The 18,884-nt window shown below is 46.2% G+C and overlaps 1 protein-coding gene across 3 annotated transcripts in view; it reads right to left on the bottom strand.

Moving 5' to 3' along the window:
- Positions 1–18,884, bottom strand: part of FRMD4B (FERM domain containing 4B) — a 365,908-nt gene that overhangs the window by 156,373 nt on the left and 190,651 nt on the right. Inside the window, exon 1 of one of the 3 annotated variants that reach the window (XM_051851477.2) lies at positions 12,171–12,286. The exons of the other annotated variants lie outside the window; for them this stretch is intronic. Within the exon in view, the coding sequence (XP_051707437.1) occupies positions 12,171–12,194 (24 nt within the window). The 5' untranslated portion in view covers positions 12,195–12,286. Of the gene's footprint in view, positions 1–12,170; positions 12,287–18,884 lie in introns of those variants that run through there. 3 annotated transcript variants of the gene reach the window in all.

Genomic DNA, 18,884 nt, shown 5'->3' with positions numbered 1-18,884 from the left:
TGATACAGTAGTCAGGAAAGGGCTGTTTGGGAGGTGACATTGAATTTGAAACTGCAATGATGAGGAAGATCTAGAAAAAGACACAACCAACAAGTACAAAGTCCCTGAGGCTGGGTTTCTTAGATTCTGTTGCATAATTTGGGGGTGAATACTATACCCTTAGAGTGCCCTTCTAGATACTTTTCCCCCCTAATATCCTCCTCTCCCATGAAGTTTAATGCCACAGATTCACTCTGTATCTGTTGGATAGAAATAACCTTGAGAAGACCATGAACTTTTGCAGTATCTGAGTATCCTCCCCTCCAGAACCAATTCCCACTCCCCTTAGAGCCATGGCAGGAATGCAGCTGGAGCTTGGCCACTGAGGGACAGGACAAGCGATAAAGTCATAGACTTCAGCCACTGCCACTGGAGCTTGTGAGAAACACAGAGGGCTGCCGTGCAGTGTGTTCTCAAAAGCCTTCCGGGTCACTCTGATGCATGCTGAGGTCTGGAACCACTGGGCTCGATCGTGCACGGCGCTCTGGGTCATGGTAAGGAGGATGGGGTTTATTGCAACGCAGGCAAAGCCATGGGAGACTTTCCCAATGCAGAAGAGGAACAGAGAACGTGTGGAAAGGGTAACTCTGGCTACTGTGAGATGGGACCACAGCAGGTGGGGCCAAAGTGGAACAAAATCCACCACATGGTTCCTGCACTGATCTCCCTCTGTCAAACAGGGATACAAACATGTGAGCAGACTAACAGCACTGAACTGTGGGTAAACTTACATAGGTGAATTTTGTCTCGATTAAGCTGTTTAAAAATATAATAAGTGGTTTCAAATGTAAAAAAAAATAAGACCCACTTTATAAGGTTATAAGGATAAAATAAGTGAATGTGTGTAAAGAAATAGTAAGGTGCTTGGGACACAGTCAGCACTCAATAAATGTTAAAACTATTTTTTTCTGCCCTTCAATTCTCTCTTCCAAACTCCTCTTGGCTAACATCCAAATGTATAACTCCCTGCTTTCTGTTTAGATCCCTCTATCTACGTCACTGAGACTGGGCAGCAGTGGCCTGGTGAATCTGTAACATGTTTACAGGGGCACAAGGTCATGGTGAAGGTCCACGGTGTTCTATTCTGTTTCCTTTCATTTTCTTTTTCCCTGGGAGATTTAACTGATGGCTTGGAAAATGAAACTTAATGTAAAACTCGAGTCTTATAATCTGGTCTATTATTAACTTTGGGCACCTTTTAGGGCCATAAAAAATGAGTGCCATATACCAAGAGACGAGACAGTGTAGGGTTAAGCATGGACTTCAGCAGGAAGCAGATGTGTACACAAGACATAACTCTGACACTAGCCAGTGGGACCTGGGGCAAGTTCTCTCATCCCTGTATTTACTTATCTTTAAGTTAAAATCTTTTTAATTTAAAATATTTATTTATTTATTTTATTTGAGAGTGGGGGGAGGGAGAGAGACACACACATACACAGAGAAATAGAGAGGGAGAGAGAGAGAGAGAGAGAGACCTCCTAGTCACTATTTACTCTGCAAATGCCTGCAACAACTGGGGCTGGGCCATGCCAAAAGAGGGAGACTCAATCCGGGTCTCCCATAGGCATGACAGGGACTCAACTACTTGAGCTATCACCTATGGCTGTCCAGGGTGTGCATTAGCAGGAAGCTGGAATCAGGAGCAGAGCCAGGGTCCAATTCTAGGCATTCTGATATGGGATGCAGGCTTTCAAAATAGTGTCTTTTTTTTTTTTTTTTCAGGCAGAGTGGACAGTGAGAGAGAGAGAAAGGTCTTCCTTTTTGTCGTTGGTTCACCCCTCAATAGCCGCTGCAGCTGGCGCGCTGCGGCCAGTGCACCGCGCTGATCCGAAGCCAGGAGCCAGGTACTTCTCCTGGTCTCCCATGGGGTGCAGGGCCCAAGCACTTGGGCCATCCTCCACTGCACTCCCAGGCCACAGCAGAGAGCTGGACAGGAAGAGAAGCAACCGGGACAGAATCCGGCGCCCCGACCGGGACTAGAACCCGGTGTGCCAGCGCCGAAGGCAGAGGATTAGCCTATTGAGCTGCGGCGCCGGCCTCAAAATAGTGTCTTTTTTTTTTTTTTTTTTTTTTTTTTTTTTTTTTGACAGGCAGAGTGGACAGTGAGAGAGACAGAGAGAAAGGTCTTCCTTTGCCGTTGGTTCACCCTCCAATGGCCACCATGGCCGGCGCACCGCTGATCTGATGGCAGGAGCCAGGTGCTTCTCCTGGTCTCCCATGCGGGGTGCAGGGCCCAAGGACTTGGGCCATCCTCCACTGCACTCCCGAGCCACAGCAGAGAGCTGGCCTGGAAGAGGGGCAACTGGGACAGAATCCGGCGCCCCGACCGGGACTAGAACCTGGTGTGCCGGCGCCGCAGGCGAAGGATTAGCCTATTGAGCTGCGGTGCCGGCCTCAAAATAGTGTCTTAAGTGCTATGTTAAATGCCATTTAATTCTATGTTAAAATAGTGTCTTAATGCTATGTTAAATGTCATTTAATGTCTCTCAATCTGTCTCATGGCCTGAAAAACCCAGATAACGACAATGCTGACCTCACAGAGTTGAGGCCGCAGCAGAACACACAGAAAGCACCAGCCCATGCTTGGCACTCAGTGTCAGTTATGATGATGAGTAACTATTGAACTTGCCACAGGAACAGCCTGCTGCATGAACCGTAAAGGAAAACAGTTCTGCGGGCCTCCAGAAGGTGGAACACGATTTGCCTTGGAAAAGATATCAACTGGGAAGGTTGCTGAAACAGACAACATGTTCCCAAGCAGGCTCCTCTCCATTTACACAATATTCAATTTGTCTTAAGTAATCTAGCCAGCTCAGAACACCCTTCAGTGCCTTCTTCCACAGGCATGCAAATCTCCAGGCACACTATTCTTTCTCTTCAAACATTTTTTTTTCAGGGCCAGTTCACGTCCTGGCTGCTCCTCTTCTGATCGAGCTCTCTGCTATGGACCAGGAAAGCAGAGGAAGATGGGCCGGCACCGCGGCTCACTAGGCTAATCCTCTGCCTGCAGCGCCGGCACCCCAGGTTCTAGTCCCAGTCGGGGCACCAGATCTGTACCGGTTGCTCCTCTTCCAGTCCAGCTCTCTACTGTGGCCCGGGAAGGCAGTGGAGGATGGTCCAGGTCCTTGGACATGCACCCTCATGGGAGACCAGGAGGAAGCACCTGGCTCCTGGCTTCGGATCAGCGCAGTGTGCTGGCTGCAACGCACTGGCCGTAGCAGCCACTTTGGGGGGGGGGGTGAACCAACGGAAAAAGGAAGACCTTTCTCTTTGTCTCTCTCTCACTGTCTAACTCTGCCTGTCAAAAAATTTTTTTAAAAAAGAAAGAAAGAAAGCAGAGGAAGATGGCCCAAGCGCTTGGGCCCCTGTACCCTCATGGGAGACCTGGTCTCGCTCCTGATTGGCCATTTAGGGAGTGAACCAGCAGATGGAAGACCCCACTCTCCGTCTCTCCCTCTCTCTGCCTGTAACTCTGCCTCTCAAATGAATAAATTTTTTTTCATTTATTCATTTGAGAGGCAGAGAGAGAGAGAGACATGGATAGACATAGGGAGAGAGCTGCTATCCAGTGGTTGGGCCAAACGTCAGGAGCTGGGAACACCATCACAGTCTCCCAAGCAGGTGGCAGGGACCCAATTACCTGAGTCCTTACTGCTACCAACCAGGATCTGAATTAGCAGGAAGCTGGAGTCAGGAGACACAGGGGCCAGCTACCGCAGGTACTCCAATGTGGCACATCTAACAGACGTCTGAAATGCTCGGTCAAATGCCTGCTCCAGCATTATCTCTTTGTTCCCTGCTTTCCTGATGTGCATGTTGAAAACACACTGGTGCTGGGCTATGAGGTTTAAATTGAGCTGATGCACACGGAGTGCCTGGAATAGCTTTGGGCTCCATCACTCTCATTATGAGCATAATTTGTTCGTTTTAGGTTTCTCTGCTTCTCTTGTATCATTTTCCACAACTGTGATTAAATTACAATCTACTTGGTTACTTGTATTTAATATCTGCCTCCAGGGACTACATCCATCTTCTTAACCATGGTACCCCCAGCTGACAGCACATACTTTCTAAGAGGCTATTCAATACTAAATATTTGTGGTATGAAAAAAAATGGAAGCTGTGTGTGTTTGTTTTATAAAACTTGGGAAAGCAACATAATTTTTTTCATATAAAATATTTAGGGGGCCTGCATTGTGGTATAGCAGGTAAAACCATTGCTTGCAACACCAGCATCCCATACGGGCACTGGTTTGTGTCCCAGCTGCTCCACATTTTATCCAACTCCCTGCTAGTGGCTTGGAAAAAGCAGTGAAAGATGGCCCAAAGTGTTTGGGCCCCTGCTACTTTCATAAGAGACCTGGAAGAAGCTCCTGGCTTCAGCTTGGTCCAGGCCCAGCCACTGCGGCCATTTGGAGGAGTGAACCAGCTGATGGAAGATCTCTAACTCTTTCAAGTGAAGAAGTAAATAAATAAATATTTTTTTAAAAGATTTTTATTTAAGAGATAGAGTTACAGACAGAGAGAGGGATAGATAGAGAAAGGTCTTCCATTGGCTGGTTCACTCCTCAAATGGCCGCAATGGCCAGAGTTGGGCCAATCCCAAGCCAGAAGCTAAGAGCTTTCTTCTGGGTCTCCTATGTGGGTACAGGGACCAAGCACTTGGGCCATCTTCCACTGCTTTTCCAGGCCATAGCAGAGGGCTGGATGGGAAGAGGAGCACCTGGGACATGAACTGGTGTTCACCAGTGCTGCAGGTGGAGTCTTAGCCTACTACGCCACAGTGCAGGCCCCAATAAATACATCTTTAAAAAAATTTAACGTGATCATGAGTTAATCAGTCATTTCTTTTTAAAAAGAAGGGAAAAGTAATAATGCAAAGCAAGACAAGTGGCACGGCAGACCTCAGTACTTGTTCTAACAGAGAAGCTTAGGTGGGTACCTGGAGACATAAGTAGTTACTGCACACACATGGTGAGATCTCTGCAGATTGACCAACGAATTCCCTAAAGCCAGATGACTGCTGTGCTGAACACAGCAATTACTCTCAGTTCCTGCTAGAGCGACTTGATTCTGAACTTGACTTGAGGCCAAGGACCAAGAAGGAACCTACCATCTCTGCACCTGGCTGTTGCTAAAGCTATGCTTCCCGCTCCCAGAGAAACAGTAGAAATAGCTGCAGCTGGGAGAGAGGGTGGGGCTTGCTCTTGATTCTAAACACCTGCTCTAGGGCCCGCTTGGTGCTGGGACACAATACTTTCGGCAGGCTCAGATAGGAAGGGGCCTCAAAAGGCTCATGGGTAATGCACATTATACTTGGATTCCCTTTTCTGTGAATTTTGACATGTCCTTGGAAGGGTAGGGACTAAAAAGGGTCCAGAAAGACTCCATTCTTGGGCACTGCTCTGGTTTGCCTGTAGCCCCTCCAAAAGTTAGGTGTTGCCAACATGATAGAATTAAGAGGTAAGTAGGCCAGGAGGTGGGTTCCCTCGTTAAGGAGATTAAGGCCTTTATAAAAGTGGCTTCTTCAGCCTTCTGCTAACTCACTAGCTTGTCTGTCTGCTGTGTGAGATGCAGCAGGAAAGTCCTCACCAGAGTAGATGCTGGCCCCTTGCGCTTAGACTTCCCAGCCCTCAGAACGGCCGTGGGAAATGCATTTATGTTGACTGTAAATTACCCAGACTCAGTTATTCTGTTGTGGCAGCACAGAACGGACCCAGAAAGGTGTCGCACACAGAGGCCAGGTCATTTCTCTCCATTTCTCTGAACCGCACACAGAGTTCATGTAGGATTGCTGTCTTTAGCTGAGACCTCTCATGGGCCTACTAATGGGGAGAGAAGAGTTGGCAAAACCCTCCCTTTTCCCCCGAGTATAGGCAAAATGTGTTAAAGAGAATCTTTCGGGGAAGAATTTCTATTGCTGTCATCAGGTCTGTAGTGGGTCTATATTATTAACACGGTTAAGAACAGGGCCTTAGAAAGATGAACACCTGGCCTTAAGCCAAGACGGAGGTCTGCAGTGGACACACTGCTACCATTTATTTGTGAACTTGTGTTCAGCGAGATCCACACAAGAGCAAGTGTCCACAGGGTCAGCTGAACCCCCGTGTCCAAACAATGGAAGGGTCACGAGTGCCCTGACGATGTCACGATGCAGAAAAATCCACAGAAGCACTCATGAATAAATGGTTCCTGCTTATGTTCTCAAGAACATTAGGAGGTCCTGAAAAAAGTAACCCATTCATGACTTTATACACCTTATCCTCTGGTGGCATCTAAATGTTTCCATGACCATTGTGTTTATTTGCTGCATTTGCAATAGACTATTATTATTAAACAACAATAACTACACCTACTAGGTCTCATTTGTAAGCGGCAAAGCAGAGACTCACTTGGACACTGCACTCTCCCCTTGTTTCCTGAGTATAAGCCTGGAAAGGGTAGAGCCCTTCTCAGTGGGCTCCTGTTAGCAATCCTTAAAGATACACCCCTGTTTGTTTAATCCTCTGACCACAAAATAATCTGCATTAAACTCCAGTACACATAGCCATTTCATGTCAACAGCTTTTACACAGCCTAAGGGTGAATGGCAAGGGAACTGGATGTCAAGAGTGCAGGAGCTACACAGAAGAGGTGAAGTGTCCCTGTTTGCTGTCTTCTCTGACTGGTTAAGGCCTCATAAATGCTGGCTGCATCTCAGACACCTTTGTAAGCCCAAGCCTGACATGTTGCTGATGAGAAACACTTTCAGGAGATATGTATTGACTTTTTTATTTTTAATGTCAAAGGGAGAGAGCGAGCGAGCACACGCATCTGATTTATTCTTCAAATGTCTGCAACAGCCAGGACTGGGCCAGGCCAAAGCCCGGAGGCTGGAAGTCAACCTGGGTGTCCCACATGGGTGACAGAGACCCAACTACTAGAGCCATCACCTGCTGCACACTAGCAGGAAGCTAGAATCAGGACAGGGCTGGGACTTGAATGCAGGCACTCTGATATTGGATGTGAGTGTCCTGAGTAGCATCTTAACCACTAGGCCAAATGCCTGCTGCATGTGCTGACTTTAAATCATTTGGAATCCAAGGAGCAGAGTCCAATTTCAATGCAACAGTTGCACACATTTCCCACAATATCCTGATTTCCTCCTAGACAGCATCTCAATGTCTGATTCCAGCTAGCAGTCTCAGCAGTTTCTCCATTTCCAATGTTGCTTCTTCTACTCACACACTGCTATTGATTCTACAGGCAGCTGGGTCACCACAGTCCATGCCCTGAATTCCTCTCTGGGTAGAAGAGAAGCAGCAGTGGAACAGGCAAGTGAAGGGAGGGGAGATGAGAGGGAGGGAAGCAGAGAAGGGAGAAATGGCAGGAGAGGTAGGTAAATGGAAAGACAGACACAGATAACAGGGAAGTAACTACTAAGACTTTAGAGTATTTCTATGCTGAAAAGGGATATGTGTATTAGACTAATCTCTTCACCCATCAATGTGGATTCCGAAGCCTGGATGGGGAATGAGCTCCCCAACGCCACCCAGCACATTGGTAAGACACAAAGCATGTTCTCACTGTCTTGTGCACAGCCACACTGTTCTACAGGATAAGGAAGGCCAGCTTCTGGACTATTCCCATTCTGATGGGGACACCTGAATGTAAACACACCTGTCTTGGCAGGGCAGGCCTTTGATGGGCAGTTAAGACGCCGGTTAAAACACCTGTGTCCCACATCACAGCACCTGGCTTTGACACCTGCCTCTGGCTTCTGATTCCAGCTTTCTGCTGGGAACCTGGGAGGCAGCAATGATGGCTCAAGTTATTGGGTTCCTGCTACACATGTGGGAGACCTGGTTTGAGTTCCTGGCTCTGGCTTTGGTCCCAGGCAAGCCCAGGTTGTTTTGGGCATTTGGGGAGTAAAACAGCAAATAGCTCTCTCTTTACCTCACAAATAAAAAAATGTAAATAAATAAGTAAAAATATCTGTAATAGCCAATTTTTGGTTGCTCTTTAAGAATACGTGAGACGGGGTAATTTATAAAGGAAAGAAGCTTACTAACTCACAGTTCTGGAGGCTGGACCACCGAGATCAGGTGGTCTCATCCAGCAAGAACTTCATGGCAGCGTGGCTGCATAAGAAGGTGGGGGGAAATGGAAGGGCAAGCAGGTGTAGACAGGAGAAAAAGCACAAGCAGTACAGAGAGAGAAAGAGGGAGAGAGAGGGAAGGAGAGGGAGATGTTCCAACCACTGGTTCACTCCTCAAATGGCTGCCATGGCTGGAGCTGGGCCAGGCTGAAGCCAAGAGCCCAAAATTCCATGAGGGTCTTCCACATGGGTAGCAGGGGCCCAAGTGCTTTGCTATCCTGAGTGACTTAGCAGGAAGCTGAATTGGAAGCGGGGCAGCCGGGTCTGGACTGGCATTCTGATACGGGATGCCAGTGTCTCAAGCAGCAGCTTCACCCACTGCACCACAATGCTGGCCCTGGTACCCTTCCTTTAGAACAAGTTGATCTCCAAGTACCTACTCCAGTCCAATTCCAGGAGAACAGCACTGACTTAGCTCAATGACCGAATCTGTGCTTGAAGGCCCCTCCTCCCAACACTACTGCTTTGGGAATGAGGTTCTCATACTGGGTGCTTCAAAAAGTTCATGGAAAGTGGGATTAAAAGATAAAAGTATTTTGGAGCAAAGATTTGGAAATTCAAGCCTAGTTTTTTTTTTTTTTTTTTTTTTTGGTAATATGCATTTCCATGATGTTTTTGAAGAGCCTCTTGTAGGCATGGATTTCAAATTTTTTTTTACACAAAACAAACTTCACTTTCAACTCCATTTCCATGAACTTTTAAATTTTATTTTATTATTGGACAGATAGAGCTAAATAGTGAGAGAGAGAGAGAGAGACTGAGAGAAAGATCTTCCTTCCGTTGGTTCACCCCCAAAATGGCCGCTACTACGCTGATCCAAAGCCAGGAGCCAGGTGCTTCTTCCCGGACTTCCATGCGGGTGCAGGGCCCAAGCACCTGGGCCATCCTCCACTGCCTTCCGGGGCCACAGCAGAGAGCTGGACTGGAAGAAGAGCAGCTGGGACTAGAACCTGGCGCCCATGTCAGATGCCGGTGCCGCAGGTGGAGGATTAACCAAGTGAGCCACAGCGCTGGACCCCCATTTCCATGAACTTTTAGAAGTACCCTTGTACATGGACTTATGGGGGACACACTTAACCAACATCTAATATTAAGGAAGGTATAAAAGTCTTGAAAGAACAGGTACAAATTCTACTGACTTGTTCGTTTTATTTTGTAAGAATAAACATTTATTTTTGTTCAATAGGCAGAGAGAGAGAGAGAAAGACGGAGAGACAGAGAGAGAAAGCTCCCGTCTGCTGGTTCACTCACGAAATGCCTGCAAGGGCCAGGCTGAAGTTGGGAGCTGGGAACTCAATCCGGGTTCCCATGTGGGTAGCAGGGACCCAACTACTCGAGCCATCACCGGATGCTTCCCAGGGTGTGCATTAGTAGGAAACTTGAATCATCAGCAGAGTTGGGACTCAGATCCAAGCAACCAAATGGGATGTGGGTATCTTAACCATCAGGCCAAATGCTTGTCCATGACATATTCATTTTAACTTATAAGCAAATAAGAGAAGAAAACCAATAGAGAAAATAAACCAATACAAGAGAATTGAAGTGCATATACCTAATACAGTCCCATCTACAAAAGTTACCTTTAAAGAAAAAAGAGCACTTGAAATAAATAAGCAATCTCCCTCAAATCTTTCTTTTCATAGCCTGCTAGTCTTGAAATGACAAGCTGTCTGCCCAGCTTTGGCAGATCAGACCAACACATACACATAAACATACAGTTTATGTGCATTCTGCTTTATCTTTCCAGTTTAGAAAAGCATTTCATTTAAAAATGTCACAGTTTTCCAGCATTATAAGAAGAAAAGTCTTACTTGGAGTATCATGGAACCCGCTACGGGGACAAACAAAAGTCTCAGCCTGGAACTGTGATCCTGAAACAGGCTCCGCAGAGAGCACACTGATAGTTTAAAGGTTTCTACGATATTTCCAAGACAGACAATGCTTCAGCATGTTTGAACCCAGTACCCCAGGTTGTTGTGACTGCAAGAAAGACTGCAGGTTCTTGTTTTTGGGGTCTGTCGTTCACCTGCCTCCTGGACACCGCCAGCCACTGGAGGCAAAGCATAATAGGAAGCAGAACCTCATTTGGAATGTAACCCCATAACTCTACTTCAAGATGCACGCACCTGTGAAGAGAAAACTCACGCTACAGGAAACACAGAGACGCTGGAAATTAGGCAAAACACTCAGCTGGCCTCGAACCAGCGAAGAGTGGATTGAGTGCAAACTCAGAAGTCAGCACACCCGACTCTAGGCCATGCTCTGCCCCTACTGGGGAAAGTCCCTCCACTTTCTCTGGATTTTAATCTCATCAGGAATAGAAGGAGGGACTCGGACAAAGTGACTTACAAGTTTTCTTCCAGCTCACACGTCTCCTGGCATAAATACATGTAGCACTTCTACTCAACCGATAGTATTTATGTGCAACTCATTCTCCTGCCTTCTATAGTTATTGAGTACGCTCTCTGTGAAAGGGAGTAGGACCACCCTGCAGAAACCTCTGGTCTATTAACAACTTCCCCGTATACTCCAAAGGGAGGAGCAAACATATGGTGTGCTGGATGACACTGAATGTGCTCTGGTATAGGATTTGATGCATCTACAACTATTTTTGGCTATCTGCTAAGAACTGTAGTTTCTGATCCCTGAAAGAGCTGCATAAAAACCTCTAAGGAGGCTCTATGGCCTGAGTCTTAAGAACAGATCATAAGGGTCACCATAAGGCTTCTAATAAGGATCTAGGTCTCAGGACTGTATTCTGCATAAGACCACATTTCTTCCCAGTCCTCAGACATTAGGGACCTTTAGACAGGATGATTTAGAGACAACCAATTCCTTCCCAAGGCTGTCCCATTGTGTTGCACTGTGGTGAGGGCTGCCATCCTGGGCTCTATTGTGAGATATTTATTTCCTTGACGTTTCTCTACTCTACCCAATCCTACCCACTTCCTCTACAGACTTCCTTCTATCCCCAAGAGTTTTGCAGCCTAGTGGATGAGATAATTTCCTTTGTTTTCTGAAGTCTACCCACATTTTCTGACCCTCCCCCACCACCAACATCTACCTATCAGGGAAGAAAAATGGATGCACGCCACCGGGCTTAATGAGTTTACCATAACTGCATTACGAGGGAGGCAAGGGAAAAAGAGCTTCCCTTTAATGAGGATGTAGGACTTCCCCTGACAAATCATAAAAGCTTTATTAATTCATTGATAGCCATCTCCAAAAATGGTATTTCCGAGATCTGGGCCGGGTAAACACTGTGGGCTGCTAAATTCTGATCACAGAGGATTCAGTGTCAACTAGACAGGGATCAGAATTCCATTTTCCTCCTTCTTTCTCTAGGCAAGACACGGACGCCCATCAGAGGGTCCTTTCAGAGAGGCCACGAATGAATTCTAGGCTCTTGGCTGCCACGACTCCAAAAGGGGAGAAGGCCCCAGACCCATCTTGCTGGTGAGCTGAGGAACAGCTACAGATCCAAAAGCATTTTGTGCTGCTCACTCTCACTCTCCTTTCTACATCTGTAAAGGGGCTTGAGTCTTTAAAATTACAAAAGAGAAAGAAAAAGGGTCAGTAGGTAGGGCTCTGTGGAGAGTTGGGACACTTGAACAATTCCCAAAGTTCTAAAGTAAAACGTGAAATCGGCCTTGTAGGACCTTCAGAAAAGCAAAGATAGCGTTCAAAACAATGACAGGAAAACCCTCCAAAAATGAAATGTGGAGGCCCAGCTCTACTTTTAAATTGAAGCCAGTCTGCCTCTTTTTTGGAAAGAGTAATTAAAAAAAAAAAAAAAAAACAGTGAAGATAAAACATTTGCAGTCATTTCCTTCTCTAAAAACTGGGTTCTGCAATATGATTTTTGATGAGTCCACCCCCAATATCCTATTAAAATCCGCCCAAGATGTTGCTTAGAAATGCCACCAAAAGCTCCAGGAGCACCCCGTGCACCGTGTGCAGCCAGAAGGTCGTAAAGAGCAATGATTCTTACCTCCAAATCATGATCGCAGCTCATCTACAGGGACCAGAGACTATGCAGGACAAAGGCTGCGTGCGTTCAGCACTTGGTGTGTGTGTGTGTCTGTCCTCCACAAGCTGGTGGAAGTAAGGACCCAAAACCCCTGACGCCTTCCGCTGCCATGTAATCTCTAGGAAATGACCCTACCCTTTGTTGCCTTGATTAGAAACAAAAGCTTTTCAGCATGAGTCAGGGGAGTAATGAGAAAAAAAAAAAAAAGAGAGAGAGAGAGAGAGAAACACAACTACAAACCGTCTGCTATTTCTTTTGGCTATTCGAGTCTCTCTTCATTATACATTTAAAACACACGAGGAAACTTGTTTACTGTTTGCTAAACCACATGGATAATGCATGGCCTGGGCTGGGTAATTGTTCTGGGATAAGCGATGCCAAGAGCAAATCCAAATTTCAATTCTGGCTTTTCGTTCTGTGCAGATTCTGGATGAGGATGGGAATTGAATGCATGTAAATAAAAATAATCTTTAACTCCACCTTGCTGCACACAGCCACTTCATGTCAGGCTTTGACACCCAGAAAGAAACCCAGAATTCCGCGGGACAGTCTCAGTACTATCGGTCAACATCAGAGACACAGCCTCAAACAGAAAATCTTGGCAGGATGATGTGGACTCAGAGGGATTTATTTCATCATTTGCATTTCAAAAATTCATTACTACTGAAATCCCTGAAAGGATAAGAAAGAATCCAAATACATTACACTGTAAGGTGACACAGAAAGAAAAATACACAGGAAAATGATGGATTCACCTTGGCTGGTGGGGGGGGAATGGTTAAGAGTTCCCGACATGGTACCCTGGTTCTCTCATCTGAAAAACAGAACCCTCGAGTTTTGTGCAAGGCTGTTAGTGCAGCTAAAAACAAGAATTCTGGAGCCAGAGAAACCTGGTGTTTTGTAGCTGCATGAACATGACCTTGGGAAAGTTACTTGATCTTCCTGAGAATCTGTTTCCTTCTTTGCAAAATGGAGATAAAAATCCCTTTCTTTGGGGCAGGCATTGTGGCATAGTGGGTAAAGCCGTTGCCTGCAGCGCCAGCATCCCATGTGGGCACCAGGTGGTTCCCTGCTGTTCAATTTCCAGTCCAGCTGTCTGCTATGGCCTGGGAAAGCAGCAGAAGATGGTCTAAGTGCTTGGGCCCCTGTATCCACATGGGAGACCTGGAGGAAGCTCCTGGTTCCCGGTTTCAGCCTGGCCCAGCCCCAGATGTTGTGGTCATTTGGGGGAGTGAACCAGTGGATGGAAAATCTCTCTCTGTCTCCCCTTCTCTCTCTCTAACTCTGCCTTTCAGATAGATAAAATAAATATTAAAAAGAAAGCCATGCAGTAGAAGAGTATACTGGGGAGATCGTGCCCACATATTTAGAGGATGAAGAGATAAAGGTGAAAAGTAAAGACAAAAGGCACAACAGTATTCCCAGTGAAGCATCACAGATGGCGACTGGAAAGGTGCTGTGGCTTAAACAGTTTAGGCAGCAGGGAAGACGCCGTTTGCTTGGAGAGTTATGAGGATGACTCAGGAGGCCCTTTGTTCAGTGTCAGCACTCAGATGCAGGTGAAGAAGCCAAAGGAAACTACTTTCCAGAGACAGCCCTAGACAGCAATCATCCAGTTATTAATTCACATAATAAGTGATCTTAAGTATCTGAATTATTTTACTCTTTCATCTGCATCTCTAAAATTTTATAGAGTTAAGTTGGTCCAAAACACTGATTTTGAATGGTATCATTTGGAAAATGGGGTGCTGTTTCATATTCGGGAGAACCTTGCACCTGTGTATAGATGTAGCAGTAAAAACTTAGTAGACTGTAACTTTTCTTATGGGCCTGGACAGTGTTCTGGTAGAACTAGTGGGCATTCCTGAAGGTACAGTGAAAACTTTGCCATTGTTAAAGGATAATCACAATTTTAATAAGTAGTTTCAGTAATGGGGCCACAGAAGGGGCCAGAAGAGGCAGGGCTGAAACCTGAAGACCAGGACAACTTGAAGGGCCAGGTTAAAGGCTGGCAGAACAAATCCGGGCGTAGGGCAAGGTCAGGTGATGGTTAACACACAGGGTGGAAGTCAAACTGCAGGATTAAAACCAAGAGATGGTCATGGTGAGTGTCTGGTGTTTTCACTTGTCCAGAGTCTGTTCCACCTTTTTCTAATCACAGATCCCTGCTTTTTTATGGAAGCACCATTCAAATGATCAGGCTGATGCTAACTCCATGACCCCTTATCATGGGGATGAACACAGTTTTCAGAACTTGCCAAGACAAATACTCTACCCTCATTTCCTCTAGCTTATGGGGATTAAGGAAGAAGTATTTTTGTTGTTGTTTATTCCGGAGTTACAAGCTGCTGGGATGAGAGTCTGGCACGATCAGGATATCTCCTACCAGACAAAAGAGGTGGAGAGAGACAGAATGCAGTGACATTGTCTTTATTATTAGATGCTGATGAACTTGAAGTCACTCTCTGAACTTTTAAGGTATTGAGTGTAGAATTTCTGTGGCTGCTTAAGCTAGTTATTACTTTTTAAAAAAAATTCAGAAAGATCCTATCTCATATGCCAGTATGTGAGAGAATGGATGGCTGGAGCAGACATCACTGGTGAGCTTATCAACGTGGTTCAAGGGCATGGGTGCTTTCTTACGAACACAGGATTGGCAAGCCTAGGGGGCTCCAGGATGAAAAGACAGGAGGGAGGACTAGGTGCCAGGTATTTGTTCTTGGGGAAATGGGATCAGTCCTGTAGTTCTGGGATGGGTACCAGGCAAGAGTGCTGTGATTAGCACATCAGTTAGGAAGTAGTCCCATAGAACTGGTCTTGAAAGCCAGAAATGGGGGGCCAGCATTGTGGCACGGTGGGTTAAACCATGGCCTGCAGTGCCAGCACCCCATATCGGTGCTGGTTTGAGACCTGGCTCCTCTATTTGTGCTCCTTGTTAATATGCCTGGGAAAGCAGAAGATGGTCCAAGTCCTTGGGCTCCTCCACCCACGTGGGATGCCAGAAGCAGTTCTGGGCTCCTGGCTTCAGCTTGGCCCAGTCACACTTACTCCAGTCATTTAGGGAATGGACCAATGATGGAAGATTCTCTCTCTTTCTCTCTCTCTCTCTCCATTACTCTGCCTTTCAAATAAAGTAAATTAAAAAAAAAAAAAAAAAAGAGAGAGAAAGCCAGAAATAGAGCAGTGGCAAAGCTCAGTCTACCTCCATTCTGACACCACTGCTCTTTCAGATGGCTCCTGACAGTCAGACATGGGGCAGGGCTCAACCTGGGGTAAAGCATTGTATATTTAGGGAATCCTGTTCAAGGAGTCTTAGTATGATTTCTGTTGCTATAACAAAACGCCTGAGTGTGGCTGATTTATAGAGCATCAAGGTTGACTCAGTTCATGGCTTTGTAGGCTGGAAAGCCAAGAGCACAGTGTTGGCATGTGGTGAGGGCCTCCTGGCTGCATGGTAACATGGCAGAGGGCATCCCATTGTAAGAACAAGCTCGCTAGCTTGGGTCTCCCTTCACCTTCTAACAAAGCCACTAATGCCAAAAGGGGCTTCACCCTGATAACCTTGTCCAATCTACGCTATCTCCCAAGGACCCCATTTCCAAATACCATTAACCTTGGAGATGAAGTTACAACACAGGGATCCCAGATGCAATGGTATCCTGGAACAGGTAGCAAAGAAATACCAGCATAGGCGAAACTGTGCTGATCAACTACAGGTTGTGATACATAACTCGTGAGCTTGGGAAGGTGTACTGGTAACTTGGTGGGCGCTTTTACTGTTCCTGAAAATAAAAAGAAGAGAAACAGGCCTGACAACTTAGGGGAGAACCCTGATGGTTAAAGGAACAGAGTCTTAGGATTCTTTATGCGAAGCTCTGCATTCATCACGGGACTATTATTTCCATCTTGGGACCCTTCACGGGCGGACGGATGCCAGACACACCATAAAATCCCAGTCCATGCAATGGACTGCTGGTCTCCAAAACCCTGCCTGCTGAGTGAGTGCCGAGGCATTTGTCATCAACCAAGAGGCCAGTCGTTAGGACTGGCTTGTCTGTTCATAAATTTAGGGGAGTTTGTATTCAAGAAAGTATTTCCTTTCCAAGTCTCCATCCTTCTCTAATTCAGTCTGTTTAGTTCAAACATTCTCCTGGAGAGCCAAATACACAGAGGCCTGGCATGGAAGTCACGGGTGAAAATACTATGGGTCTGACCCTTACTGGATTCATAGCCCTGAGTTGGTGTCTTGCAGGGGCAGGGCAGTGACTGCTGGATTGGTCTGCTATCGAAGAATTAGGCATGCATTTCACACAGTGTGGATTCCTCATGCTTTGTCTTTGACCACTTCTTGGATACCTGGTGTTGTTTTTTTTTTTTTTTTTTTTTTTTTTTTTAGATTTGCATTCAGTCCAATAACTGGCTTTTTGGGTGTTTAGTAGACACCAGGCATCAGGGCTGGCATCATGGGTGTGCAGTCCGCGTAGTCCCACAAGGTCCTCTGTGCAGAAGGCCTCCACACGTGATTTATTATTTTGTTGTCTGACAGTTCCTAATCATTTTTGAATAAAGAATCCCAAGATTCCATTTTACACGGGGGGTCCTGCGAGTTTCGTGGCTGACTTGGCTGAGCAATGCACTAGGTGGTGGGAATACAGGGGAGGGCAGGAGAAATCTCCTGAGAGGAACAAGAAATGTGAGGGTACTTCTGAAAGTTTGTGGAGGGGCCTGTACTGTAGCATAGCTGGTTAAGCCACTGCTTGCAACACCAGCATCCAAAACTAGAGCACCGGTACCAGTCCTGGCTGCTTCACTTCCAATCCAGCTCCCTGCTAATGCACCTGGGAAAGCAGCAGAAGATGGCCCAAGTGCTTGGACCCCTGCCACTCATGTGGGAGACCAGAATGAAGTCCCTGGTTCCTGGCTTTGGTCTGGCCTAGCCCCAGCTGTTGGAAGCCATTTGGGGAGCAAGCCAGTGGCTGGGGATCTCTCCCTCTCTGCATTTCAAACCAATCAATCAGTCTTTCATTAAAAATGTTGGTGGAAAATGGAGGTAAAAGATACATTTGGGTGCAAAAATTTTGAAATTCATGCATACAAGATGTCTTCAAAAAAAGTTCATGAAAGATATATACTATGAAAAAAATTACTTGTGGGTTTCCAAATTTCTTTGCATGCTAATAAACTTATCTTTTAATTCCAGTTTTCCATGAACTTTTTAAAGTACTCTCTTAAACATACATTAATGCATGTAGTGATTTTAAATGAGAATAAGACCCATGAAGAAAAATAAGGAATGAGTACACAGTAAAGGGGGCAGCGGGTGCGGGGAGGTGCGGAGCAGATGCTGGGCTGGGAGTAGATGGCAGGGAGCAGCCGGCCAGGCCTACAGCGGGGGCTGTGCTCAGGACCCCTTCGGTCTTGTTCAGGCCTGTCCCACGTGGCACCTGGAAAGCTCTTAACTACTGTGTTGAATGAATAGAACTTCTGTTTGCAAAGGAAAATCACCCAATGCAGAAAATTAATTCCTCACTGGCTAGAAACTGGGGCTGACCGATAAGGAACGTCTGAGGTTTATTTAAGGTCCCTCTCCCACAGCTCCCACGTCTCCGTCCTTGTAGGGGCACACCATGTCCAGGAAAAACAACCCTTGTGGAAAAGTCCGTTACTCATGTTCTCCTGCAGGCTGAAAAAGAGGGACGCTGCTTGTGCTGGGCGGACTCTTGCTTCCTTAACCACAGATGGAAAAACAGAGGTGAAAAGATGAGTAAGGGAGCGAGGCAGCACGGTGGGAGTCCCTTTTTGTCTGTTTCACCGGATGACAGACAGGACTTTTGACGGTGTTCTACCATAAGCCTGGTGCAAGTGCAGTGACAGACACTTTGGAAAAGTTCACTCATCCCTGTGTTTGGAAAAGTAAAGAGCAAAAGGCCTTTGAGGTTGATTTTTGAAGTCCATGTTACATACGGAAAACCAAGGCTGGGAGAAGCCCAGCAGGGACAGTCCCCCCAGTTAACCGTAGAAGGAGAGGACTTGGCCCTAGTCTCCCTACTTGTAAGTCCTGCCCTTCCAACGGGAAATGTACCCACGGGCTAACACTCAGCCGTTCCGTTAGATTTCCTTCCTCTCTGCAGAATCTGGTGTTGTGTTGTGTTGTGCTTTACCCTTTCTTTTTCCCTGGGCATTCCTTTAAAGACAACAACAAAACTTCTTACAATGGAAAATTTCAAGCACACAGCACAAAGGACAGATTGCTGTACTGTGCCCTCTCACAGCCACTCACCCCCATCTACACGTGGCCACTCTCGTCCCACACTCTCACTCTCGGTCCTCCTGGATGTATTATGTTGAAGCAAATTCCAAGACTTTCAGTGATTTCATCTAGAACTATTGCAACATAAGCGATAAGAGACTCTTTTTTAAAACATAACACCAAATACCCAAAAAAGTGTAATTCCTTAATATCAGATATCTAGTTAGTGTTCAAATTTCCAACTGTCTAATTTCCAGTGTCTTATCTGAATCAAGATGCAAAAAAAGGCCCACGCTTTGCAACTGGTTGATATTCTTCCTACGTGTCTGCAGGTGTCTATAAAATCCCCTTCCATCCACCTCTCATTGCCTCTTCTCTCTTGTTGTCTCTGTAGTTTCTTTGTTAAGGAATCTAGGATGCTTCTC

This window comes from Oryctolagus cuniculus, chromosome 10 (genome assembly GCF_964237555.1).
Source record: "Oryctolagus cuniculus chromosome 10, mOryCun1.1, whole genome shotgun sequence".
Lineage (NCBI taxonomy): Eukaryota > Metazoa > Chordata > Mammalia > Lagomorpha > Leporidae > Oryctolagus > Oryctolagus cuniculus.
Note: the sequence above shows the minus strand (reverse complement) of the source record. Positions and strands in the feature narration are given on the sequence as shown.